This window comes from Lygodium microphyllum, chromosome 24 (genome assembly GCF_053477565.2).
Source record: "Lygodium microphyllum isolate KBCC chromosome 24, Lygodium_microphyllum_v1.1.10, whole genome shotgun sequence".
Classification (NCBI taxonomy): Eukaryota; Viridiplantae; Streptophyta; class Polypodiopsida; order Schizaeales; family Lygodiaceae; genus Lygodium; species Lygodium microphyllum.
The window spans coordinates 105,265,499-105,292,451 of record NC_141158.1 but is presented as its reverse complement, the minus strand read 5'-3'; the positions used below and the strand labels follow the sequence as shown (position 1 = coordinate 105,292,451).

At 44.1% G+C, this 26,953-nt stretch overlaps 2 protein-coding genes across 4 annotated transcripts in view; one reads left to right on the top strand and one right to left on the bottom strand.

Moving 5' to 3' along the window:
* Positions 1-26,953, top strand: part of LOC148015475 (uncharacterized) — a 68,833-nt gene that overhangs the window by 5,286 nt on the left and 36,594 nt on the right. The gene's annotated exons all lie outside the window — the stretch shown is intronic.
* On the bottom strand, positions 4,706-6,582 carry LOC148015476 (uncharacterized). Its single transcript, XM_087666045.1, has 2 exons — positions 5,109-6,582; positions 4,706-4,731 (listed from the first exon to the last, which is right to left on the bottom strand). The coding sequence occupies exons 1-2, from the start codon at positions 6,565-6,567 to the stop codon at positions 4,706-4,708; spliced, it is 1,485 nt and encodes a 494-aa protein (XP_087522171.1). The 5' UTR covers positions 6,568-6,582.

Here is a 26,953-nt window from a genome sequence, read left to right as displayed (position 1 = left end):
GATATGCCGTGGTCCTCACAGATGTACTCGTGCTGATTTGGGCTTTGCACTCCCTGAGCATACACCTATTTGTGTCAGGTCTTGCCAGTGTTGTATACACTCTACCCTATTATACAGGGGGTGTGCCAGCTTATTGACGGATTCTTTTGACATGCTTGGGTGTTTGCTCGATGTCCGTATGACTGTCACATGTTGATTTATGCTTACTTGATGCTGGTTATGCTTTGACAATCAATGGTTGATTTGGTGCATTAATTTTGCCTACAGTTTGCTCTCATTATACCTGACTGTAATTTATTACAGCAAGCAGTTATGCATGGACTGACGTGGAATTTTCATGCTGAATCTTCTTGATTTAATGTACATTTGATGGTACTTGGTAGGCAACATCATTAGCTATCAGTTCGTGGTCATTTCGCCTTGGTTTTGGTGGTATTTTGGCTGTTTACAACAGAAAACAAGAAGTAGTTTTGAACTGTCTGCACTGTTTTGGACTGTAGTATGGCATCTTCTTCCACTGATAGTGCTATTTTCAACATCTCTAAGCTTGATGGTACGAATTATGCCTATTGAAAGAGCCAAGTTTGACAGGTATTGGTGTAGAAATCTCAGATTAAGCCACTAAGGATGCATGGTGAGCTGTCTGAAACTGACTGATGGCGAATGGGATGAGCTTGATGAGTTATGCAAGTCCACCCTCATCTTATCTCTCATTGAACATGTTTGCAGGAAGAGATCAACCGTAAGAACTTGGATGCCTCTCGTGTGTCGTATGCTTTGACTGTTAGAGGCAGAGATGGAAATGGAAAGAATGACCGTGGGTATGGACGTGGCAGAGACTTGTAGAAGTCTAGGTCTAAGTCGCGTCGCAGCATTATGCCTGCGAAATCCAATGTGAAAATCGAGGAGATAAATGTCATGTAGACTGATGACTCCGATGGGGAGTACATACTTGCAGCTAGTTCTTGTGATGTTATGCCGTTGACCGAGGTTCACTCTCTGTATGCATAGTGCTGGCTTTTGGATTCTGGTGCTTCATTTCATGTTACACCATATCGTGAGTGGTTCCATTCCTACCGCAGTCTCTCGTTCAGTTCACTTGGGTGATGATAGGTTACTTGCTATTATTGGCATTGGGGATGCACGGTTGTAGTTCTCTATTGGCAGTACTTTTCTATTATAGGATGTATGCCATGTACCTGCGCTTACACGCAATCTTATGTCTGTAGGGTAGCTTGATGATGCTGGGTTTCATATTTCATTTGGGGATTCTGCCTGGAAGATCACATGTGGCAAAGTTGTGCTTGCTAGAGGTGCCAAGGTTGGCAGCCTCTATCCTCTTGTAGTTGATGGATCATCTATTGATCATATTTTGTCAGTGGGTTCCATCCCACATGTATCTCTTTGGCATGTCCGTTTGGGCCATATGTCCTTGAAGGGAATGAAAATGTTTTTTGGTTTGCAGTACTTACCGCCCCTCGACTATACATGTTTTGATTCATGTGAGCATTGTCTTTATGGTAGACAGACTAGGAATACGCATAAGAAGTCTGATAGGACACGCATGAGTGAGCCCCTGGCATTAGTACATTCGGATGTCTGTGGGCCTATGTCCTGTCAGTCTATGGGTGGTGCAAAGTACTTTGTGATGTTCATTGACGATTTTTCTCGTAAATTTTGGGCTTATTCCATTAAGCTTAAGTTAGATGTCTTGGCTGCATTTTAGAAATGGCTTGCATTGGTTGAGAACCAGATTGGGCATAGGTTGAAATGCCTTAGGACTAACAATGGAGGAGAGTATGTGTCACATGCCTTTGAGTAGCTATGTGACAAGAGGGGTATTAAGCATCAGTTGACCGTCCCCTATAGCCCACCCCAGAATGGTTTGGTTGAGCGGATAAATAGAACCATCTAGGAGCGTGTACGCAATATGCTTAGCCATCATGCAGGCCTACCACAGAGCTTTTGGGCGGTGGCAGTCAATACAACTGTGCATATCATAAGTAGATCACCTTCCAGTGGTTTGGATTTTCAGGTTGCCGAGGAGATATGGATTGGGAAACCTCCGTCTTATGCGCATCTACGTGTCTTTGGATATGAGGCATTTTGCCATGTGCCCAAGGACAAGCGCACTAAGCTGGATCCTAAGAGTGTCAAATGTATTTTCCTTGGCTATGGAGATGCAGGCGAGATGGGTTATCGCCTCTGGGATCCGCAGGCGCGGAAAGTCATTCGCAACCATGATGTAGTCTTCCATGAAGACAAGATGCATAGGTAGCCATGATGTAGTCTTCCATGAAGACAAGATGCATAGGCAGCCTGAGAAGGTGGTAGAGATACGCAGGGTTATATTTCAGGAGGAGCCACGTGCTCATGCATAGCCATTTGGATAGCCTGCAGCAGCAGTTGGTACACATGGCCAGGGTATTGGATAAGATGCTAGATATGTAATAGAGCTTACAGTGAGACGGTCTACTAGAGCTAAATGTCCACCTGATAGGTTTGAGCCCTCGATGCATTATGTCTTGGTTACAGATGCAGGAGAGCCTCTTACCTCTGATGAGGCTATGCGCAGGGGTGACAATTAATTCTGGGAGAGGGCTATGCAGTCTGAGATGAACTCCCTACATAAAAATATGACTTGGCATTTGGTTGCATTGCCTAACGACAAGAAGGCTTTGCTATGCAAATGGGTGTACAAGTTGAAAAGTGCCCTTGGGCACCCCAAGCTGGCTTATAAGACTTGTTGCTAAGGGTTTTAAATAGGAGCATGGAGTTGACTTTGATGAAGTCTTTTCCCCTGTGGTCAAGATGACCACCCTACGCTTGGTTTTGGCCTTAGTCGCACAGCTTGACTTAGATATGTATCAGATGGATGTCAAGCCTGCATTCTTGTATGGGGATTTGCATGATGAGATTTACATGGAGCAGCCTAAGGGCTTTGTAGAACCTGGCAGGGAGCACCTAGTGTGCAAGTTGAAGAAAAGTCTTTATGGCTTGAAGTAGGCACGTAGGGAGTGGTATCATAAGTTTGAAGTCTTTATGCAGTCACATGGCTATAGTAGGAGTGCTATGGATCTGTGTCTTTACACAAAGAAAACCCGTGATCACTCATTGCTTATTTTGGTACTTTATATGGATGATATGCTAATAGCAGGGAAAGCTTATGATGAGCTAGATGCTCTTAAATCTCAGCTGAAGAACAGCTTTAAGATGAAGGATTTGGGACAGGCCTCTCACATTCTTGGTATGCGCATTAAGTGCGACAGGCATCAGGGACTACTCTACCTCTCACAGAGGGAGTATATTCATAAAGTCCTTGAGCGTTTTCGCATGCAAGAGGTGAAGCCTATTGGTTGTCCATTACCTTCTTATATGAAGGTCTCATAGGTCGATTGTTCGCAGACAGATGAGCAGAGGGCCGAGATGGCCAAGATCCCTTATGCATCAGCCGTGGGCAGTTTGATATATGCCATGATAGCCACTCGTCCAGATTTTGCCTTTGCCGTTGGTATTGTGGCACTCTATATGGCTACATCTGGCAAGAAACATTGGGATGCCGTGAAGGGTATCATGAGATATCTGAAGGGCACACCATATATGTGTATTTGCTATGGCAACCAGGATACTAGAGTTGTGGGGTACACAGATTCCGATTATGTAGGACATGCAGATAGTAGGAAGTCCACTTCTGGCTATATATTCACTTATGTTGGAGGTGCTCTCTTGGATGTCCAAGGTTCAGAAGTGTAGGGCTCTCTCTATCACTGAGGCTAAGTATATTGGAGCCACTGAGGCTTGCAAGGAGGCCATATGGTTGGGCCGTTTGTTTCATGACATTGGGATCGATTCTATATCTATGCTACATTCGGATTATATGAGTGCTATTAAGCTAGCCAAGAATCCTGTCTTTCATACGAAGACGAAACACATTGAGGTGAGGTATCACTTCATACATGGGGTTGTGGAGGACAAGTCTGTTGACCTTGTCAAGATCTTCACTGACGAAAATCTTGCAAATTTACTCACGAAAAGCCTCACTATTGAGCGCTTTGCCTTCCTAAGGAGATTGATGGGCGTTGGATGAGATGACGTTTTTCCTCATCCTGTTGTATGTGTACATTGTACTATCTTTTCTTTTTCTTTTTACTCCTTATTGGGGCAGATTTGTCTTTAAGTGGGAGATTGTTGAGGGTAAATGCGCCTCGGCCTAGCCGCCTACGTATTACTACACTAACAGTACTCGCCACTGCACACTGAGGTGGTTGGCACCCGTCACCATCACTTTATTCTTTATTCTTTTAGTGACAGTTTGAATAAAGGAAGGCCCGGCATAGAAACATGAAACGGGGAACGGGAACGGGGACAGGGACGGGAATGCCAAACCTAGGGAATGGGGACGTAGGAACGGGAACGGCATTTAAAAAATCAAAATTCATGAAAAAAATTTAATATTTCACTTATAATCCACGTGGACTCTGGAGTGTTAAAACTTAAAACCAAGGTATATAATCCACAAGGACAAATCATTTTAAGTTTTAACTTTAAGATATCATGCATTATTCTAAAACTACTCATTAGAAATTTAATTGCAACTTACAAGGCTCAAGAGGTAAGCTATTCAATTATAAATAATAAAATCCATAATCCATATGCCAAAAATCATAAATGATAAAACAATGGACAATGAACTAAACTTTAAAGTCTAAGCTAAATAGTAAAAGAACATGCCTATGGTACCATTGCCAAAAAACTTAAAAGATTACAAATATGAAATTGAAGTCTAATCTTTGAAAGAACATGCTCATTGCCCCAAAAAAGACTACAAATATAAAGTCTAATCTCTAGACTGAAGCAAAATGCGGCATGCCAAAATAGCCCAAAGGGCAACTGCAAGACTCAAGTACAAATATAATATCGGCACGGCACAACTATCAACAGCCCAAGTGTCACAGTGTCATCAATGATCATAATATCATATATAATGTAAATGTGTCATGACTCGTGTATCATGAGACTCGTGATAAGTAAGCTAAATCAAAGATCATGATCATGATCTGAGGCTGCTCTAGCCACTCCTGAAGTGCCAGCCTCATCATCATGTGTACCATGAATTGTTGCATCTCCCTCAACATCAGCATGTGTCTCCTCTTCTTGCTGCATCTCCCACTCTGTGAATGGATCAGACTTTGTTGTCATACTGTTACATAACATCCTCAAATTAGTACTAACGAATACTAGATCGTTTGCCCTCTCTACACCAAGACGGTTCCTCTTCTTTGAAGCAATGTGAGCGTAGGTACTCCACAATTGCTCCAAACAAGAGGAGCTAACTAACTGACTCAAAATACGGATGGCTAGTTGCTGCAACTCAGGACCATCCGAACCATAGTCCTCCCACCACAAAGCTGCCCCAATCTTAGAGCGATCCTCCTGTGCATCCCCACAACCAAAAGAACCCCGAAAGGTCCTATAACATGAAAGCTGATCTCTGATCTTTCGTCTAGTGCCATGATCAGGCACTAGACGAGACAATATAAGTCTCCATGCATCCATAACCTCAGTGTCATTCTCCTGACCCTTGCCCTGGAACTCAGGATCCACAACAAATGTAGCTGCATGCATGGGTGAGCTATAGGAGTTCCACCTCGTCACAACTAAATGGTGTATTTCCTCATACGCCTCATCATTTGGTGCCAACTCCTGCAACTTTTCATTCAGCCTGTCCATATCCTCATATACCTTGCCAATGCAAGGTTGCATAGTATCCATAACCCTCAATAAATGTACAATGGGTGATACCATAGCATCTATCCGCTTTACATCATCCCAAAAAGTGGAGTTATTTGCTTTCTTCAAGCATAAGATACCTGTAGGAGTATCTGCCAATGTTGATGAGGTAAACTCATCACTAAGAAATAACTGCCTCAAGGCACTACTGCATTCTCTTAACCTGCCTAGCATCAAGAAGTTAAAGGCAAATCTGGTATTAGAGTATTTTAAAAGTGTCTTCTTCGACGGCAAAGAGAAGTGATGGCGAAGAAACTGGTGATTCAAAACAAAGCTAACCATTTGAGCTCCTTGCTCTATGACAGGTGCAATCCATGACAGGTTACCAATATCCTTTAGTAGGTTGTTCAAGCAATGAGCCATACAATATGAAACTGTGATATGCGGATAATATCCCTGAATAATAGCACCTGCTGCCCTATTTGCAGGCTCTCCATCTGCAACAAATCCCACAACATGCTCTGGGCCAATAAGCTCAACACCTGTAACCCACTCTGCTGCAAGTACATCTGTTGACTTTCCTGTCCCCGATGCATCATGTGAAGATATGAAATACATTTCTCCACGAGAATAAGCAACCATACCATGAATGGATCGCTTGCGTGTATCGCTCCAACTATCAGCAATCAAGGAAACTCCATTTTTAGCCCACATGCTCTTTCTAGTCACTGCTGCTTGCTCAACAAGGCGCTTTTCCTTGTCGAGCAAAGTGGTGCGTAAGGTCTCTGATGATGGAGGTACATACGAAGGGCCATACTCACCAATCTTCTTGCACATCAATTTAAAATACTCTGACCTGGCTGCACGAAATTGAATGTGGTCATGATAAAAAAAGCGTGCCACTGATGTATCCACCTCTTTCTTCTTCTTGGGATCCCAACTAGCATCAAGTGTGCTTTGTCTACGTGCAACATGTGGCGTTGTTGATGCCATGGCCGATGCAATGCCTGCAGTAGGTGTGGAGGTAGCACTTCCTGATACTGACCCTGCTCTAGATACATCTGATGGGGATGGTGTCACAAAAGTTGCAGGGTCAACTTCAACACGTCGTGGTCTAGATGCAAGATAAGCTTGTTGACCTGCTACACGGTCACGAAGCTCCCTTTGCTTCTCCAAGGTCACATTTGGACAAAACTGCACCTCTGAATTTGGCTCATGTAGGAGATGAGCTCGGACTTGATTATGCATAAATATTAAAATGGAACAAGTGGCAATTGGTAGTCCATATTCTAATATTTAAGTAACTTTGAAAAATTAAAATCAATAAAAATTTGAAATACAAATGCTCGGCCCAATGGATTACCTTGTTTGCTCCACTAGTTCGCTTGTATGGGCAAAGCTTGCAAGTCCATGGTCGAGATCCTCCACCACTCAAAGGGCGGTCAGCATTTACTTCTTCCCACCATGACCAATCATCAGACCTTCTTCCTTGACCACCAACCCGATGAGCGGGGCGGGAAGATGAAGCCATTTATGATTTCAGGCTGAAAATTGAAGGTTCAAGAGTCGAGAGAAGGAAAAATTGAGGGCTGAAAATTGAAGGCTCGAGAGAAGGGAGAAGGCTCAAGAGTCAAGACTCACTCAAGAGTCGAGAGAGAAGGGAAAGGGGGAGAAGAAGAAGAAAAGAGGAGAACTTGGAACTTGGAAAAGAACTTAGAAGGAAGACTCAAGAGAAGAGGAGAAGAAGGAAGAGAAGGAAGAAGGTTCAAGGAAGAAGGAAGAAGAGAAGGGAGAAGTGAAGAGAAGGTAGAAGGAAGAAGAGAAGGAAGAGAAGAAAGAGAAAGAAGAGAAAGAAGAGAAAGAAGAAGAAGGAAGAGAAGGAAGAGGTTGGAGGTGGGAGGAGAAAGAAGAGAAAGAAGAAGAAGGAAGAGAGGGAAGAAAGGGAAGAGAAGAAAGAAGAAGAAGGAAGAGAATGAAGGTGGCTGGCCGCTGGGGGCAGGATGCAGGCGGGTCCCGGGAGCAGGATGCAGGCGGGAGTAGAACGCGAAGCGTAGGCGGAAGCAGAATGCGGGCGACCGGGCGCAGGTAAGTTTTGCCTGCCACGTGGCGTTCCCTGTCCCGTTTCAGACAAGGAACGTTCCATCATTTGGAAACGCGGTCCATGATGGATACATTTTGGGGACGGCGATTCCACGTGCCGGGGGGCCGTTCCGGCCGTTTCCTGTCACTATGAGGCCCGGTCACACATTGTGACTGTTGGAGTTCCCATTTTGTGTCTCTGTCTTTCTTGCTCTTGCTCTCCCGCCATAGCTCTTTCAAGCAAGCTTCGATCCTTCTCACCTTTCACACAATCCCAAGTAGAGTTAGTGGCAATAGAGTCTAACCCTTCCTGTATGGCCTGCATCCAATGTGCATCTTGTTGAGCTTTGTCCAAGGAAGTAAGCTCATCATCATCTAGCAGCCTTGCATCATGTGCTGCATGCCTTGCAGCCCTTCTAGTGCACTGTGGTAAGGGAGCATCCATCCTACTCTCTTGGAGAGTGTGTAACAACCATCTAGGGATTGTTTTAGCTGCATTTACAACAGCCCTTTCATGATGTACTACATCTTCCATTGCATGGGGCAAACCAAGATCAAGTGATTGCTATTTGGGAGCATGTGGTTCAGCAACAACTTGCTGTTACATGCCTGTCCGGCCATTTACAGCAGACATAGACTCCAAAGATAGGGACAAAAGACCTCAAAGATATCACCAATGTCATGGGTGATTGGCATCTCAAATTGATCATGTGAAAATACGGCATTTTCAGCAAACATAACATCTCGACTGGCAAAAAATTTCTTCATGCGAGCCCTTGCTCTCCGAATTGTAGCCAATAAATATGCATTTTATAGCCTTGTCATCGAGCTTTCCACGAGCTCGTTTGGAACATGTGCATAGGCTATGCATCCAAACACCCGAAAGTAGTCAACTTTGGGTTTCTTGCCATTCCAAGCTTCAAATGGTGTGATGGTCTTTAGTGCTTTAGTGGGTGCTTGATTTAATACATGATTTGCACACTGAAGGCCTTCTAACCAAAACTTATGTGGCAGCCCCTTGCTTTTAAGCATACAACAAGTCATCTCCATAAGTATCTGATTTTTCCTTTCAACAAGACCATTTTGCTGAGGTGTCATTCTTACAGTGGCTTGATGTGTAATGCTATGGTCAAGCAAATATGTCTCAAAAGCGTGAGACATGTACACAGTACTTCCCCCCCTTCTATTTGTGCAAGCGTTTGCACTTTCAAGTCAATTTCAGCCTCAAGCTTTGCGATAAGATGTTTAAAGTGCACAAATACTTCAGATTTTGCTTTTAGCCCATACACCCATGTATAGCAAGAGTAGTCATGAATAAAGGTGACAAAATAAAGATGATCCCCAAGTGCACATGTCCTCATGGGACCACAAACATTGTAGTGAATAAGTTGCATTTTCTGGACAGCACCCTCTGACATCGTTGAAGGGTCATCAGACTACCAAAACTCATATGTCCATAGTGAGCATGCCATAGCTTCGCATTCTGCATTGTGGGCGAAAGAGTACTAGACCGTCTATCATATGTATCCAACAAAAAGAGACCCTTATACAGGGTGCTAGATAGCACAAGTGCATAATCCATCTCTTTGTCTCTGACAATGCATTTGTCATCTTCAAAGATGACCTAAAAGCCATGCTTATTTAAAGCAGATATAGATGACTAATAATACCAGACACAAAGAAAACATCCAAAAGCATGAAATCTGAACTATCTGTTGTAGTAATCATGACTAAACCAATGTCACATACATCATAATTGTTGCTGTTTGCACATGTAATATGCTTCCTAGGAGGGGCTGAATGCAAAATGTGAAAAGACACTTCCTAGAAGTGATATGCTTGGACGCCGCACTGTCAAAATACCATGTGTGTTGCGTTTCAACAGCATGAATGTTGAATCAGCCATTGAAGAATCAAAACTTCATGTAAGAAATGCATAGTTCTCCTCCATAAAGTTGGCTGAAGCATCACCATCAATAGATTTGCTAGCTGATGTCTCCTGGATAGCCAAATCGGAGTCCTCCTCCTTTTTGGCCAATCGCTTCTTTCATTCATCAATATAATGACTAGGTTTTTTGCGCTACAAGCACGGTTATTTCCAAGATACACCTTTCCATAACTGCGTGCATTGAACATAGCAAAACACTCCAAGCAAGGAGTTACATGGAAAGAGGCACCAGAGTCTACAATCCAAGTCTGAGTGATACCATCATCAACTGGCAAAAGTGCATCAATCACATCAGCCTTGGTAATCTGCATATCCTGCATGTGACATAGAAGGGCATAATAATCAACTGCACATAATACATCAGCCTATGTATCCAAAAGCTCCTCTATGACTACATTGGAGGCCACATTGGCCTTTTCCTTGCCTTTGGCTACCTCAGATACATCTGTCTTATCCTCTTTTTTCTTTTTGTCTCTTGCATTTTTCTTTCTCTCTTGTTTCTTCTTGTAATACCTGCAATCAGGCTTCTTGTGGCCCTTCTGACCACAGTGATAGCAAGTAATGTCATTCTTTTCCTTTCCTTTGCTCTTGCTTCTATTTCTCTGTCCAACATTTGCATTTTTCTTTTCAACCTTGCCCCTTACATTATAAGCTAAGTTGCTGCCTTCTCCACTAGACATACGTCTAATTTCTTCATTCAAGATTGAACCCCTCACCCCATCATATGAGAGATTGGGGTTATTGCTGAGAGAAACCACCAAGGTCTCCCAAGAATCAAGCAGTGTCATGATCAAAAAGATCGCCCTCAACTTATCATCAAAATCCAAATTTGCATCCTTGAGCTGATTTAAAATGCCAGTAAATGCACTCAAGTACTGAGCTGCAGGCTTTGACTCATCCAGTCGCATATTCACCAACTTGCGCATTAAATGCACTTGATTAACCGATGTGGTGATCTCATAGGTAGTTTTCAGCTTCTCCCATATTACATAACCTGTATCTAAACCCTTAATGTTTGTCAAGATGTCATCAGTGACACCCATCTTAATGTAAGCCACAACCTTTTTGTTGACTCTGGCCCAATTTGCATTAGACATTTGTGCGGGTTTATCTTCTTGCAAAGCATCCTCACAATCCTTTAGGAACAATATGCATGTAGCCATTTTATCACAAACACAAGAGTAAATGCCTTGGACTATAGAAGCACAAGCTGAACCAGCAAATACATTGCTGTACTTCCTCAAACAGTAATAAATCTTTGCTATTTGTACATGAACCAGCCACCACACGGGCAAAAATTGCAGAAATTTACCAAATTCTGCACAAAGCTCCAAAATTTCAGGTCCAATAGTGCATAAATGTCAGCCAATGTGTCCCAGTTGAGCAAAATTTTACCAATGCATGAAAAGCCCCAATTTTCCGAGGTCCAATGTTAGGAAATTTTACTAAAAAGAGTGAAAATTTGACAAATTTGGCCAAATCCCCAATTTGATTGAGGTCACCACGCGCAATGTTTGCAATTTCTAACTTGAATGTCGCTGCTAGGCATAGACAGGATTAATTATGGGAAAAGCCCTAAATTTTTGGGCTCAAATTTGCATAGAATTGACGATTGTGCTTTCACGCACGAACTCCCATCAATGGAAGGGAATGAGAGACATTTAGAAATTTCAGTCTTAAAAAAAAAAGATTTTTGTCAGAAAAAAGAAATGGGAAAGGGATCTGTTGACCCGCTGTTCGGGTCCGTGACCTGTCAAGCGTCACGTCGCTTGCTGCCCACCCCATGCTGGTCGCACTGGCATAGGTCCGTGACCTGTTAGGTGTCACGTCACCTCTTGGACCCCTGTTGCCTGTCCGCCGGTTGCTTGCTAGCGCCAGCTCGGCTGCCCACTTTGTGTGTCTGCGCCTGTCGTTGGGCTTCCACGTGCTCCTGCCGCTAGTCGTCAGCCGTCAGCCATCAGCCCCGTTTGACTTGTTGAGCAATCCATCTAGTCACAAGTACTGTTCACTCCCCGCTGATCCTAGTCTGGTCACGCTTGACTTGTTGAGCTGTAGCTGGCGACTAATGCCTATGGTCTCGAGAAGTGTGCACAATCTGTGCTCTAATACTAGTTGTTGAAGCTCAGCTGGAGGGGTGAGCAGCAATTTGAGGAGTGAGAGTGACACGGAGAGGGAGATAGAGAGAGTATAATTAGATTTGAGTGTACCAATAATGTGCTGGTACACAAAGAATAAAATGTATTTATACTTAGGGCACATAAGGGTGCATTCACATGTACAACTGAATAATGTGCGTGTACTATACACGGAGGTGAAAAAGGGCATTTATCCCAACGCGTGTACTATACACGGAGGTGAAAAAGGGCATTTATCCCAACAAGTTATGGATACATCCAATGGGTTTCTGGCAACCGTTCTGGACAATTTTTCAATTTTATGCTGGCTGGAAATTCTCAGCAAGTTTTTGGGCATATGGCATGGTTAGACAACAATGGCCAATATTGTGAGTATGATGTCTTATGGAACTTTCAATGTAGTATACTTTTGCTTTGGCACATTACAGTGCAATCAAGGATGATTGTAGGGATTTCAAGGGGGAGGTCTATCACGGGGATGTGAAAATTTTGAGATGCTTTGCTCTTGCTAGTAACATTTGATTAATTTAATAATCAAATGTGCAAGGTTGTAAAGCATATGATGCACATGGTAGTTATTTCATGGTAACGGGCCAAAGACCACGAGGAAGTAGTGGGTATCAAAGGCAAAAGTTGTGACAAGTTATGCTAGTGGGGTTTTGGATGTTCGATGGTGTCAATTTTGGCCCCAGGACAATGAATTGGCCATTAAGTGTTAGTGGTGATAACACTAGGGACTAGTCATTAATCAATTAATGCTAGTCTAAGGGTCAATTAAGGCAGGGGACCACTTGGGGTTGCAAATGGCCTATCAAATCAAATTGTGGATGGGCACAATTAATTTTGGGCAGGATCAGAAGGGTTGAAATTAATTTTCAGAATTAATTGGTTGAAAATTGATAGAAAATGGGATTAGAAGCTTGCCACTTGGCAAAACTGCCCATACAATGGGGGAGAAAGCTGTTTGGGGACTAGAGAGACTCATTCATTGTATGCATGCTATGGGAGGGAGAGAGAAGAGAGGTGGTTGGTTTGGTTTTTTGCCATTGGAGGACCTTTTGGGGCAGCTAACTGCTGCAAGAAACCAAGTTAGAGCAAGCGACAACAATTTTGACCTTTCTTGGAGTAGGAAATAGCAGCTAGGGGATGGCGACAACATCTAATGCACCCCCTTCGCAGTAGACGAGAACGTCTGGGGCTAATTCAGGCAGGCAATAGCCATTTCTGAGGTTTTCTGGCATGGAAAATCAGGAATCTCTCTCTCCTCAACATTCACTCACCTTCTGGAGTCTATTTTTTGAGTATCTTAGCAATTCTCAGCCAATTGAAGGTGCTCTTAGCCAGATTTGGTGAACAATAGTGAGAATTCTGTTGTAAACCCTAAATTCCCACAGAAGTTAGGGCTTAGCAGCCACCTTGGGACCCACGCCATGAGTTAAAGGCATCGTATATTGAAATCAGCAGCTGAAATTCAAGGAATTGTTAGGGATTTCAAATGCCAGCCCATCCCATTTGATTTGGGGCGGCATTTGGCCAATTTGCTGTCCCATTTGACCAAGTCTTGGGTGAAGATCAAGGGGCACTTGGCCCGAATCGCCTCCTGATCGGTTGTGATAGCAAGGGGCTTTTGGATCAGCGGAGGAGATAGTGAAATCTCAATTATACTCCATCCAATAGCAATCCAAATTAAAGAATACCACAAAGGGGCGCCAATTTTGGGGCCAACAATGTGTCCGATGTATAAGAATGTAATGGTAAAGTGTGCATTTCAGCTTATATTCATTCATTAATTGCTGTAATTAAGTGCTTGATCAGGTTTTACCACCCTCTCCAAGAAGGAAGGCTGGTTTCAATTTCTTATCATCTAGTCCCCCTTCATTAGCAAGTGGAAAATTATGTATGTGGGCTGCCCAAAGGAATTAGGGATTTTTGCATCAAATTCACTGTGTCTAGCATGTCTCGGCTCATAGAGATTGCTGCTACAGCCGATGCTTCGCTGTGTGGGAAAGATTTGGGCTTCCAAGATAGCGGGGAGAAGCCGAACAAGTTGTTAAAGGTTGAGAAAAGTGGCAGATTTGAAAATCAGCCTGATAAGAGTTCAAAACGGCAAAGAAAGGGTTAAAAATCATTGGCACAACTTAGGGAATTAATGGCTGCAAATAAATTCTTCATTTGTGAATAGGAGGGTCACATTGCAAAGGATTGTCCCAATAGGCAACAAGCTTGAAAATTACATTATTAGGGAGAAATTAAGGGTAAGAAGCCCAAGACGTCAGTTGAATTGGTGCCTGCCCGATGTTGTTAGTGATTAGCCCAATGATGATGGTGCGCAGATCGGTCGCTGTATGCTCACGTAGTGAATCTCGGAAGGTCCGCAAGAACAATGAACTCTACCTTTTTGCACAAAAAACAATGTAAAAGCATGAACGACAAGAAGCAAGAGACCAATTGGGTTCAATCTCCCCCCATGCCTTGTGTGAGCGCTTCACAAAGCATGTATTTTATGTATATTTCCATCTTCATGCTCAATAATAGCCCAATTTACAAAAATATGACAAGCTTTTAGCTTTTGAGTTTGCTTTCTACAAAAATAGGAAATAAAGCTAATGGACGGTGCCCATAGAGTCTGGCACGCCCAATCTCAATGTCCAAATAGAAATAACATATCCGTGCGCATAGGCGCATACAAAATAATAATCAATAATCAATGTCTCGATAGACATAACAAAATATAGGCGTGGCGCCTATCAAAATATAATCCAAAGGTCGAATACTCGCTAGACTCCAATGCTTTCCTCCGCCACTGCTGCTATCTCTACACATCAACTGAAGCATTCACAATCGTTAGTGAAATAATACAATTAAACCGACAAAAGTGAATACCTAGCAGTCTTCAGCTACATAAATAAATCAATTGGTTAGAAATAAATCCTAACCTTAATTTATTACGAGTGCGCACTCTAAACTCATAAACGTTTATTAATTTAATATGCATTTTGCGGAATCACCCGCTATGGAATCACCCACGTACACACTAAATTAATGAAACGCCCGAAAAGGACAGGCGTCCCCATCAACTTCTCGCACAAAGAATCCTCTTTGTATATGAGCCCCGGTCATCTAAGTTTACGGAATCCACCGTAAAACCTCACGGAATCCACCGTGGCACGGAATCCACCGTGGAATATGCCTCCTGGCATCATACCCCCGGGGTGGGATAGCAATTGACCTCAATTGCTATTAGCTCAATGTGGAGCTAACAGAGTGGGGAAAGCATTTAAGTCTCTAGCGTGCATCCATTGTGCTTCCTCTACAGGATGGTTCTTAAATTTTACTAGATATCTAGAATACCTTCGGCCAGTTCTAGTGGTCATGTAGTCAGTGTCTATGATGGCTTCTGGTTCAAGTATTTCAGTCTCTTCTTCTAGTAAATGTGGGTTTTCATAAACAAGGTGGATAGGTAATTGGCCTCTAAATGGTCTCAATAAACTAATGTGAAATGTATTGTGAATTTTCCAATGAGATGGTAATTCTAACTTGAATGCATTATCATTAATCTTATGAATGATTCTAAATGGTCCATAAAATCTAGGAGCTAATTTGACAACTGGATGTCTATCTACACTTTGCAGTCTACGTTTTTCTATTCTCAGCCAAACATAATCATCAACTTTGAAATTCATGGCTTGTCTTTTCTTGTTAGCTTGTTTGGTATATGATTGTTGGGCTTTAGCAATCATATCCTTAACCTCATCAAAAATACTATTATGCATAGTAGCAATATCATCAGCACTCTGAATTTTATTAGACAAAGATGCAACAGGTGTAGATAATCTATATCCATAAATGACTTCAAAAGGTGCTTTCTTTGTAGATGTGTGCGGTGTATTGTTGTATGCAAACTGTAATAAATGCAAATGAGTGTCCCATGTCTGAGGTTTAGAGATAATATATGCACGTAAAAGATCTAAAATGGTGCTGTTTGTGGCTTCTGTTTGTCCATTTGTTTCTGGATGAAATGCAGATGAGAAATCAATCTTTGTGCCTAGATTTGCAAACAGTGTAATCCAAAAATTGTTACAGAATCTAGAATCACGATCTGAAATGATAACTCTGGGCAATCCATGGTTAGTAAAAACAGTTTTCAAAAATAACTGTGCTGCTTGTGATGCTGTTAAAGTTTTCTTACATGGAATGAAATATGCTTGCTTACTAAATCTATCTACAACAGTCCAAATCATGTCATGGTTAGATTTAGTATTTGGTAAACCAGTAATGAAATCCATAGAAATATGTTCCCAAGGTTTAGATGGAATAGACAAAGGCATTAATAATCCATACTGTTTACCATGATGTCTCTTTATTCTTTGATAAATCAAACATTCAGAAACGAAATTAGATACATCTGCATCCATATGCGGCCAATAAAAATCTTCAGTTAACATGCGTAATGTAGATATGATACCTCTATGACCTTGATATGGGGGACAATGAATTTCATTCAAAACAAAAGATCGGAATGGAATAGTAATACACAGTCTCTTTTCAAAAAACATAAATCCATCATTATATGACAATGAATCAACAGGAATAAAATTATTTTGAACTAAATTTTGCCAATCAGAATGAAAAGTAATATCCTGGTGATATGTATCTTTCATAGCAATCAAAGAATCAAAAGATATAATAGAAATATTATGAATTGCAGGTCTTCTACTCAATGCATCAGCAACTATATTTTCTTTTCCAGGTTGGTATTGAATGCTAGGATGAAAATTTTGAATGAAGGAAGCCCATTTGATATGACGGTCAGAAATTTGGGGTTGGCTAAGTAGATGTCTAATGCTTTGCTGGTCGGTCTTTATCATGAATTCTGAACCCATTAAATAGTGTTTCCACTGTTTTAATGCGTGTACAACTGCTAATAGTTCTTTATCATAAGTGGAATATTTCAACTCAGAGGGTTTCAGCTTAGAACTAGAATATGCTATTGGATGATTGTCTTGCATTAGTACGGCTCCTATTTGTTAGCCTGCTCTTATTTAGTCTCAGTCTGTCATCTCCTGGTTGTGAGCTCCTGTCAGAGTCTGACAGGAGACAGAGGAGCTCTGTCAGTGTGTTTTCAGTCTGCTTTAGTCAGCATGTAGCCCTGGGCATTTTACAGCCCAGATCTGGGCTGTTTTTGGGGTGACTGCCCATTATTTTGGGCAGTCGGACCAGTTCTGGTCAGTCGGACCAGAACTGGCCAGTCGGACCAGATCTGGCCAGGTCGGCCAGTTTAGCTGGTCGGCCAGTTTTCTGGCTGGGGGCTATTTATAGCTGCCCCCCCAGTCAGTCTAGCATTCATCTCATTCATGCTCTGCAGGTTCAGCACTGCTCCCTCCGTCTCCGTCTCCGGCATTGGTGCTGCCTCTGCTTCCAGTCTGTCCTGGTTCCCTCACTGACGCTCCGGGCTGCGTGCAGGGACTGTTCTGTCCATTCCAGTGTATTCAGCATTCATCTCAGTCAGTGCAGACTTTCTTCCTTCATTCTCTGCTTCCTCTCTCCTCTCCTCTGTGTTCGTATTTCCTCTTCCGTTGCGCACTCTCACATGGTATCATCGCCTGATTGAGAGCACGGAGGACGAGAGAAATACCTTACTGCTGCTGTCCACAGTCCCACAACAGCCAGGCGATTCCTTCAGGAGGCTGCCAACAGGTCTATTCCAGCCAGGCGACTGCATCAGAAGGCTGTACAGCCTGCGTTTGCTTCCAGGCGACCTCTGCTGCAGGGCGACCCTCCTACAGCTTGTGTTTTGCTGTTTTGCAGGTCGCTTCTACCCTGGCTGCTCCTATCCTGTAGGCGACCTCTGTCTGGGCAAGTTCCCGGTGCTGGTGGTCTCGTTTCTGGTGTTTGCCATCAGATCTATTTGCGTTTTGCATATCCAGGTGGCTGTAGGCACTTTCTGCCTGCATCTTGGTGGTTGGTGACCACATTGTTGGTCCTATTTCGTCAGCGGCACAACTTTCTTTGGTATTTTGCAGATTGGAAGATGTCTTACCAGTTTTCAGGCTTTGAAGACTCAGAGGATGAGCTTCTTTCTCATCATTCCTCTGAGCGGAGGCGGGACTATCGTGAAGTTCGACAACGGGATGACCCTCCTCACACTCGTCCTTCTTCAGTCCATGCATCTCAGAGGGTTCCATCTACTGCGAAGGTTTCTTCAGAGAAGACTGCATCAACTGTGCGGATGCCTTCCTTGATTCCCTCTATCCAGGTGCCGATTCTCCCTTCCTTTCCGAAGGAAGACAAGTTGGATGGTTCCAACTATTCCCTATGGTCATGCAAGGTGGCTTGCATCCTTGATACCTTTGATCTGTGGGATCTTGTTTCTTCGCCCATCGACCGACCCCCCGTGGATTCGTCCGATGGCACCTCTATGGACCGTGCAGCCTTATGGGATAGGCTCAACTCTCGAGCCCGTTCCTTTCTTTTTATGAGTCTCCATGATTCTGTTCTTGTACATGTTCACAGGTTAAAGACCGCGGCGGAAGTATGGACAAAGCTTGCGTCTTTGTATCAGCACAAGACATTTGCCCACAAGATTTCCCTGGAGAAGAAGTTGCGGATGCTTAGTCTTGATGGTTCTTCTTCCATGAAGGAGCACATCACGAAGATGGAGGATATGCGAGGCGAGCTCGCCTCTCTTGGTCGTCTGATATCGTCTGAGGATATGGCGATGACTCTGTTGACTCAGCTGCCATCACCTCGCTATGATGTCTTCTACACCAGCCTCATCACTACGAGAACCCGTGAGACTCTCCTATGGGAGGAGCTTTCCCCGCTTGTCTTGGAGCATGACGAGCGACTCAAAGAGGTGGGAGCTAGTGGCTCCACCAAGGCATTTACGGCTGCCACAGGTGGTGGCAAGAAGAAGAAACAAAAGAAGGAGAAGTCCAAGGACAAGAAGGAGGAAGATAAGAAGGATGCGAAGGAGAAGAAGCCCAAGTGTCCCCATTGTGGGAAGGGCACTCATCCCGAGGAGAAGTGTTGGCAGAAGTATCCCCATTTGAAGCCTAAGGAGAAGGACTCAAAGGCGGCCCCAGCCACAACAGAATCTGCGTTTGTGCATCTCTTTGTTGAGGAAGACACTGCCCTAGCTTCTACCACACAGGAGAAGCCTTGGCTCGTCGACAGTGGAGCATCTTCACATATGACCTTCCGTCAGGATTGGCTTCAGGATCTTCGTTCCAGAGGGGGTACAGTCACCATTGGTGACAATTCTACAGTTCCTGTTCATGGAGTGGGGACTTTACCTATGTTTTCAGACCGGCGGTCTTCCTCCGCCAAAGTTCTCTATGTGCCTGATTTGGGTTTTAACCTATTATCTGTGCATGGTCTTACTCAGTTAGGTACTCGAGTCATTTTTACTCAGGATGCAGTCACAGTGAAGGATGCTTCTACAGGTGATGCTCTTTGGACAGGTACACAGGAGGGTGGGCTTTATACGCTCACAGCCTTGGCTGCGCGGACTTCCCATGAGCTTGGGCTGCTCTGGCATGCTTGGTATGGTCATTTGAACCTTGATTCTCTTCGCCGGGCTTCTAGGAGGAAGATGGTGGAGGGACTTCCTGATTTCCCTCCTCTTCACACTTTGTGCCCTAGCTGCTTGAGGGGCAAGCAGCACAGGCAGCCTCACCCGCAGGTTGCTTCTAGGAGGGCTACTTCACCGCTTGAGTTGGTTCATACCGACCTTTGCGGACCTATGGGCATGGCCTCCCTTGGGAAGGCCAAGTATTTGATGCTGATTGTGGACGACTTTAGTCGTTATGTGTGGCCTTATTTCTTGGAGTACAAGAGCGAGGCGTACTCCCGTTTCTGTGAGTGGCAGGTGTTTGTGGAGACCCAAACAACTTCCAAAGTCCGTGGTGTTCGAGCTGATCACGGTGGAGAGTTCACTTCTCACCTTTTCTCTCAGTTTTGCAGGGATCATGGTATTCGGGTGGAGTATTCCCATCCGAACACACCATCAGAGAATGGTGTGGTGGAGCGTGCGAATCGGACCATGATTGAGATGGCCCGATCTATGCTGGAGCATAGGAGTCTTCCTCATTTCCTTTGGGGTGAGGCGGTGGCTACAGCGGTGCATATACGCAACCGCTCTCCGACTTCGGCGTTACAGGACATGACTCCATATGAGGCTTTCTTTGGAAAGAAGCCTTCCGTGTCCCATTTTCGCATCTTTGGGTGCGATGCTTTTGTCCATGTGGACAAGAAGAAGAGGAAGACGAAGTTCGACTCTAAGTCGAGAAAGCTTATCTTCGTTGGTTATAGTACGACCACGAAGGGATATCGGCTCTACGACCCGACGACGCGGCAGGTTGAGGTGAGCAGGGATGTGATCTTTGATGAGGCTTCAGCCTCTGAGGATCCGATTGATGGTTCTATTTCCGATGTTTCTTCATCATCGACGGACCCCCCCCCACCTTCTCTCCCTTCACTTCCTTCCAGGATCACCCTTAGCACCCCCCCTATTCCTCCTCCTCCTTCGGCTTCCCTTTCTCCTTTGGTGGATGTGCCTTCGTCTACTACGAGCTCTTCTACCGCCTCTTCGGGATCTTCACGGGATATACAGCCTTCTTCAGATGCGGAGGATTTACCTTCACTCGGTGAGGGGGAGTCCCTCTCCGATTTGGGTGCTTTACAGGTTCCGGAGACCCCCCGGTCTCCCTCACAGAAGGAGTCTCTCAGGATTCCTTTATGGTATCGCCGGCTCATGCAGGATTCAGGTGTTACTCACTTTCCTGCTTCTTTTACAGGTCCTCGTCGATCAGCCCGTTTACAGGCCCAGCGGGACAGTTCACTATGTGTGAACTATGCTCTTATGTCACAGATTCTTCAGGATTCCGAGCCTTCCACTGTGGAGGAGGTTCTTGCACAGGATATTTGGAGACAGGCTATGCAGGCCGAGCTCGACTCCATCGAGCGAAACCATACGTGGGAGCTTGTTCCGCGTCCCGCGAAACGGAAGGTGATTGGTGTGAAATGGGTCTTTAAGACCAAATATCTTGCAGATGGCTCCTTGGACAAGCATAAAGCTAGGCTTGTTGCCAAGGGTTTTGCCCAACGTGCAGGGTTGGATTACTTTGAGACTTTTGCTCCTACAGCTAGGATGTCCACCATCCGAGTGCTTTTGGCTCTTGCTGCTCATCACCGTTGGCCTGTCTATCAGATGGACGTCAAGTCTGCTTTTCTGAATGGCGTTCTTGAGGAGGAGATTTATGTTTCACAGCCTCCTGGTTTTCTTGTGCAGGGGAAGGAGGATCATGTCTACAGGCTGCGGAAGGCTCTTTATGGCCTAAAGCAGGCTCCTCGTGCTTGGTACCAGCGGATTGACCGCTTCTTTCTACAGAGTGGCTTTGCGCGCTCCGCTTATGATCCCAACCTCTACTTACGGGTTGTGGATTCTCTTTCGGTGTTCCTCATCTTGTATGTGGATGATCTTATTATTACAGGGAGCGACACTCAGCAGGTGGAGCATACACGGTCCATTCTACAGCAGGAGTTTGACATGACGGATCTAGGGATCCTTCACTTCTTTCTAGGTCTGGAGATCTATCAGATGGCACAGGGCATTTTTATCTCGCAGCACAGGTACATCTCCGAGCTTCTTTCGGAGTTTGATATGGCTGAGTGTCGGCCTATCTCATGCCCTATGGACCCTGAGTCCAAGCTTTTGACAGCTGGCGTTTCTCTTACCGATCCCACCCGTTACAGGTGCCTTGTCGGCTCTCTTATCTGGCTGCTTCACACTCGGCCGGATATCTCCTTTGTGGTGGCTTTATTGTCTTCCTTTATGCAGACTCCTACCCAGGATCACTGGCAGGCGGCCTTGCGGGTTCTTCGCTATTTGCAGGGGACTCGATCCTTTGGGATCATGTATGGAGATGGGATTACCCTTTCTGGATGGAGTGATTCTGATTGGGCAGGTGATGTGGATTCGCGACGATCCACTACAGGTTATGCTTTCACCCTTGGATCAGGTGCTGTCTCTTGGAGCAGCAAGAAGCAGCCTACTGTGGCCCTTTCTTCTACAGAGGCTGAGTATCGGGCCCTATGTTCGACCGCTATGGAGGCAGTTTGGCTCCGTCGCTTACTCGCGGAGATTGGCTTTTCCCAGACCGGACCTACGGAGCTGCGCGTGGATAACCAGAGTGCTCTTGCTCTGGCCAAGAACCCGGTGTTTCATGCTCGTACGAAGCACATTGAGGTTCAGTATCACTATGTTCGAGAGCGGATCGTGGATTCGGAGCTGGTGGTGGTCTATTGTCCTACGGCGGCCAATGCAGCTGATCTCTTTACGAAGCCCTTGCCTCAGGCTTCTTTGCTTCCTCACATGCGGTTCTTGGGTCTTCAGACTCTCCCAGGAGTTGAGAGGGGGTGTTAGCCTGCTCTTATTTAGTCTCAGTCTGTCATCTCCTGGTTGTGAGCTCCTGTCAGAGTCTGACAGGAGACAGAGGAGCTCTGTCAGTGTGTTTTCAGTCTGCTTTAGTCAGCATGTAGCCCTGGGCATTTTACAGCCCAGATCTGGGCTGTTTTTGGGGTGACTGCCCATTATTTTGGGCAGTCGGACCAGTTCTGGTCAGTCGGACCAGAACTGGCCAGTCGGACCAGATCTGGCCAGTCGGACCAGATCTGGCCAGGTCGGCCAGTTTAGCTGGTCGGCCAGTTTTCTGGCTGGGGGCTATTTATAGCTGCCCCCCCAGTCAGTCTAGCATTCATCTCATTCATGCTCTGCAGGTTCAGCACTGCTCCCTCCGTCTCCGTCTCCGGCATTGGTGCTGCCTCTGCTTCCAGTCTGTCCTGGTTCCCTCACTGACGCTCCGGGCTGCGTGCAGGGACTGTTCTGTCCATTCCAGTGTATTCAGCATTCATCTCAGTCAGTGTAGACTTTCTTCCTTCATTCTCTGCTTCCTCTCTCCTCTCCTCTGTGTTCGTATTTCCTCTTCCGTTGCGCACTCTCACACTATTCCTGATCCGCTAGCATCGGTCACAACTAGAAAGAATGGTCTATTAAAGTCAGGCAATTGTAGAACATGGGCATTAGTTAATGCACGTTTCAGTAAGTCAAAGGATTTTTGCTGAGTTTCAGTCCATTGATAAACAATTTCTTTCTTAAGAAGTTTGGTTAATGGTAAAGCAAGTTTTGAAAAATTACGTACAAACTTCCTATAGAAACTAGCAAGACCAAGGAATGAGCGTAATTCATGCACATTTTTAGGAACAGGCCAATGCAATATTGCATCAATTTTCTTAGGATCAACTTTAATTCCTTCTTTTGATACAATATGACCTAAATACTCAATTTCTGTCTTAAAGAATTCACTCTTTTCAGGATTTGCAAACAATTGATTTTCTTTCAGTAATTGAAAAACTAATGATAAATGCTCATAATGCTCTTTTTCACTTTGACTAAACACCAAAATATCATCAAAGAAAACAATCACACAATACTGATATTTCAGAAAGATACGGTTCATCATTCTACTGAAAGTAGTAGGTGCATTAGTCAATCCGAATGGCATGACTAAAAATTCGTAATGGCCAAACTGTGTTCTGAATGCAGTCTTAAATATGTCAGATTTATCTAGCCTCACCTGATGATATCCAGACTTAAGGTCAATTTTGCTAAATATAGAAGATCCTTGCAGTTTGTCCATAAGGTCATCAACTCTAGGTATAGGATACCTATTCTTTACAGTGATCTTATTTAAAGCTCGGTAGTCAATACACATACGATAAGTATTATTCTTTTTCTTGACTAAGAGTACAGGTGCACCGAATGGAGAACTGCTAGGTCGAATTAAGCCTCTATTTAGTAATTCTTCAACTTGGTTCTGGATTTCTTTTTGCTCTATTTTATTGTGCCTATATGGTGCTTTGCAAGGTGGTTGTGTGCCAGGGATTAAATCAATCTTATGGTCTTCTGGACGTGAAGGTGGTAAACCTCGTGGTAGGTCTTCTGCAAAACAGTCCTCAAAATATGCAAGAAATTCCTTATGCCTAGGGTGCATATGATTTTCCTTTGCGTGCAATTCATTCACCCAAATGAGATATGATTTAGTACTTTTGCGTAATGCACGTTTTGCTTGAGTATGCGAAAGCAGTGGAAAAATATTAGATGCATGCATACCATATAATGTAATAGATTTTCCTTGAAAATTAATATTCATTGTGTGTGTGGAATAATCTATATTTGGGTTATGCTGGTGTCGCCAAGGCATTCCTAGAATAATGTCACTTGACTGTAATGGAACAACTAAGAAATTTCTTCTTTCAATATATGAACAAATTTGAATCTCTAAATCTTGTACTTCTTGTGTGCCATTGTACCTAGTGCCTAGAAATGCAGCTTTTATGCGATAATGCGTAGATACAGTCTGTAATTTCAATTCCTTTACCAATTTTGCTGAAATAAAGTCATGAGTACTACCGTCATCATGCAAGATAGTTCTTTCCTTTCCATGCACCAAACATTTCATAGTCAACAATGAATGTGGAGTAGGCATACCTGGTAAAGTGTCGGAAGTAGTAGTAGTATCATCCTCATCTTCAGTGAAATCAGGCATATCCTCATGCTCGTCTTCGTCCATGGCTCCAAGATAGTTGATATGTGCTGGTGGCTTCTTTGAATGACAATTTGCTGCGAGATGCCCAGGTTGGTGACACTTATAGCATACTATTGGCTTGGCTTTGGTTACATTATTTGCAATGGCTGGAAGTCTGGGTACATTTGGATTTGCTTGTGGAATAGGCTTAGGATTTGGATTGACATTGGATGGTAATGCAGGTGGTTTAGCCCAATTCTTGCGGAAAGATGGTGATGAGAAAGGACCTGGATTAAACCTTCTAAAATTGGAATTGAATTGTTTAGATCCATAATTACCATTGGCTTGGAATTGCTGTGGTCGTCTGTCTCTTCCGCGTAACTTATCTTCAGTGTCATGAGCTAGTGAGATGGCGTCTTCAAGGGTAGCAGGCTTGAACATGTTCACTTCAGCGTAGTAATGTCCAAGAAGTCCAGACATATACTTCCGCTTATGTGTCGTCTCTGGTACGTCTTCAAGCATGCGTAGCTGTAGGAGTGCATTCCAAAAACGCTCTGTATACTGTGGAATAGGCTCACGATCCCGTTGTTGAAGTAGATCCCATTGCTTGATAGCCTTCTCATGAAATTGCGGTGGAAGGAAATTCTGCATGAACTTCTTCTTGAAATCTTCCCAAGTAGTAGGACATTCTATGCTCTTGCGTACTACAGTCCACCAAACTGATGCTCTGTTTACCAGATGATTAGTAACACACTTGATTTTATCTTTTTCTGGATAAGTTTCCTCATGGAAATAGTCATCAAACTGGCTAATGAATGATAAAACAGTCTTTCCTTCTCGTATGCCATTGAAAGTGCGAAATTTGAAACTTCGTTTACTTATCTTTGATTCCTTACGAATGGTTTGTGCTTCAAGAGTGGCGTCGATGGTACGTCGAATCAAATCTTCAGCTTGAGGTTCTTCTTTGTCGGTAGACGCTCTTTGTAATTTTGTCAATTGCGCTTGCAATGCTTGCCTCGCTCTTCGTTCTTCTTCTAATTGCAGCATGATTAGATCCAGCTTTTGTTCCATGGTAGGCTCAGGTAGGTCGTCTTCAGCCATAGGATCATCCATATGTGGGGTCGTCATCCTGTAAAACTCAATAAACCTTTCTCACTCAAAATCAGGTTAGCAGGATGAGCGTAGCTCAAATTCGGGGTTACAAGGCTATGTATTTTTGGGTATTTCTTTCTCAATTTTCAGAAAATCTGCAATATTTCCTTCTTCGTTTGCTGAAAATACTTCAACGGACCTGTAGATAGGTAGAACACCTTGCCACGAACAACTTTCCAGTTCAGAGTTTTTGCGTAGGAACAAGCCTTCTAGGAGTTTTGAGCACTAGTCAGTTCTGACTCCAGTTGACTAGTTTGACTTGCAGAGTTGCAGACTTAGCCGACTTGCAGAGTTGCAGACTTGCAGAACTTAGGCCGACTTGATGAACTTGCAGGACTTGATTCCAATCGACTTGCAGAACTTGACTTCTGATGCGCAGGACGCGGAGTTTGGTGACTTTGTTGCCCTGTGTGACTGGAGTGATTTAGCTTAGACTTAGGTGATTAAGCTTAAAAAGCTTGATCAGTCGTCGCCTGATTTCGTGGGGGGGGGGGGCCGTTTTTGTGACGGCGCGAAAAACGCGGGGGGGGTCCTCTGATACCACGATGAGAAATTGGGAAGCTTAAAGCTTCTTCTAAGCTTAACTTAAGCTTAAACTTATGAGAAATAAGAGATGAAATTTTTGTTTTCTCACTGTATAACCATGACTTGATGAAGGAGATGGATGCGTGGTCCTCCGCCTGCACAGCCTGGTCCTTCGCGATCTGACAGTAGAAACAGGGGTTCTTGATCGCCAGAAGTCTGCCTGTATCGACGGTTCGCGACGAGATTGACTGTAGAGCCCGATCGTTCCTGGAGCTCCGCCTTCGCTCGAGATGGGTAGCGATTGGAAGCTCTTGATCTCCGCTCCGCTCTGATACCACTGGTGCTTTCCTCCGCCACTGCTGCTATCTCTACACATCAACTGAAGCATTCACAATCATTAGTGAAATAATACAATTAAACCGACAAAAGTGAATACCTAGCAGTCTTCAGCTACATAAATAAATCAACTGGTTAGAAATAAATCCTAACCTTAATTTATTACGAGTGCGCACTCTAAACTCATAAACGTTTATTAATTTAATATGCATTTTGCGGAATCACCCGCTATGGAATCACCCACGTACACACTAAATTAATGAAACGCCCGAAAAGGACAGGCGTCCCCATCAACTTCTCGCACAAAGAATTCTCTTTGTGTATGAGCCCCGGTCATCTAAGTTTACGGAATCCACCGTAAAACCTCACGGAATCCACCGTGGCACGGAATCCACCGTGGAATATGCCTCCTGGCATCAGATGATGCTATTGAATTATGTAGGGTATGGGGTAGAATCAGG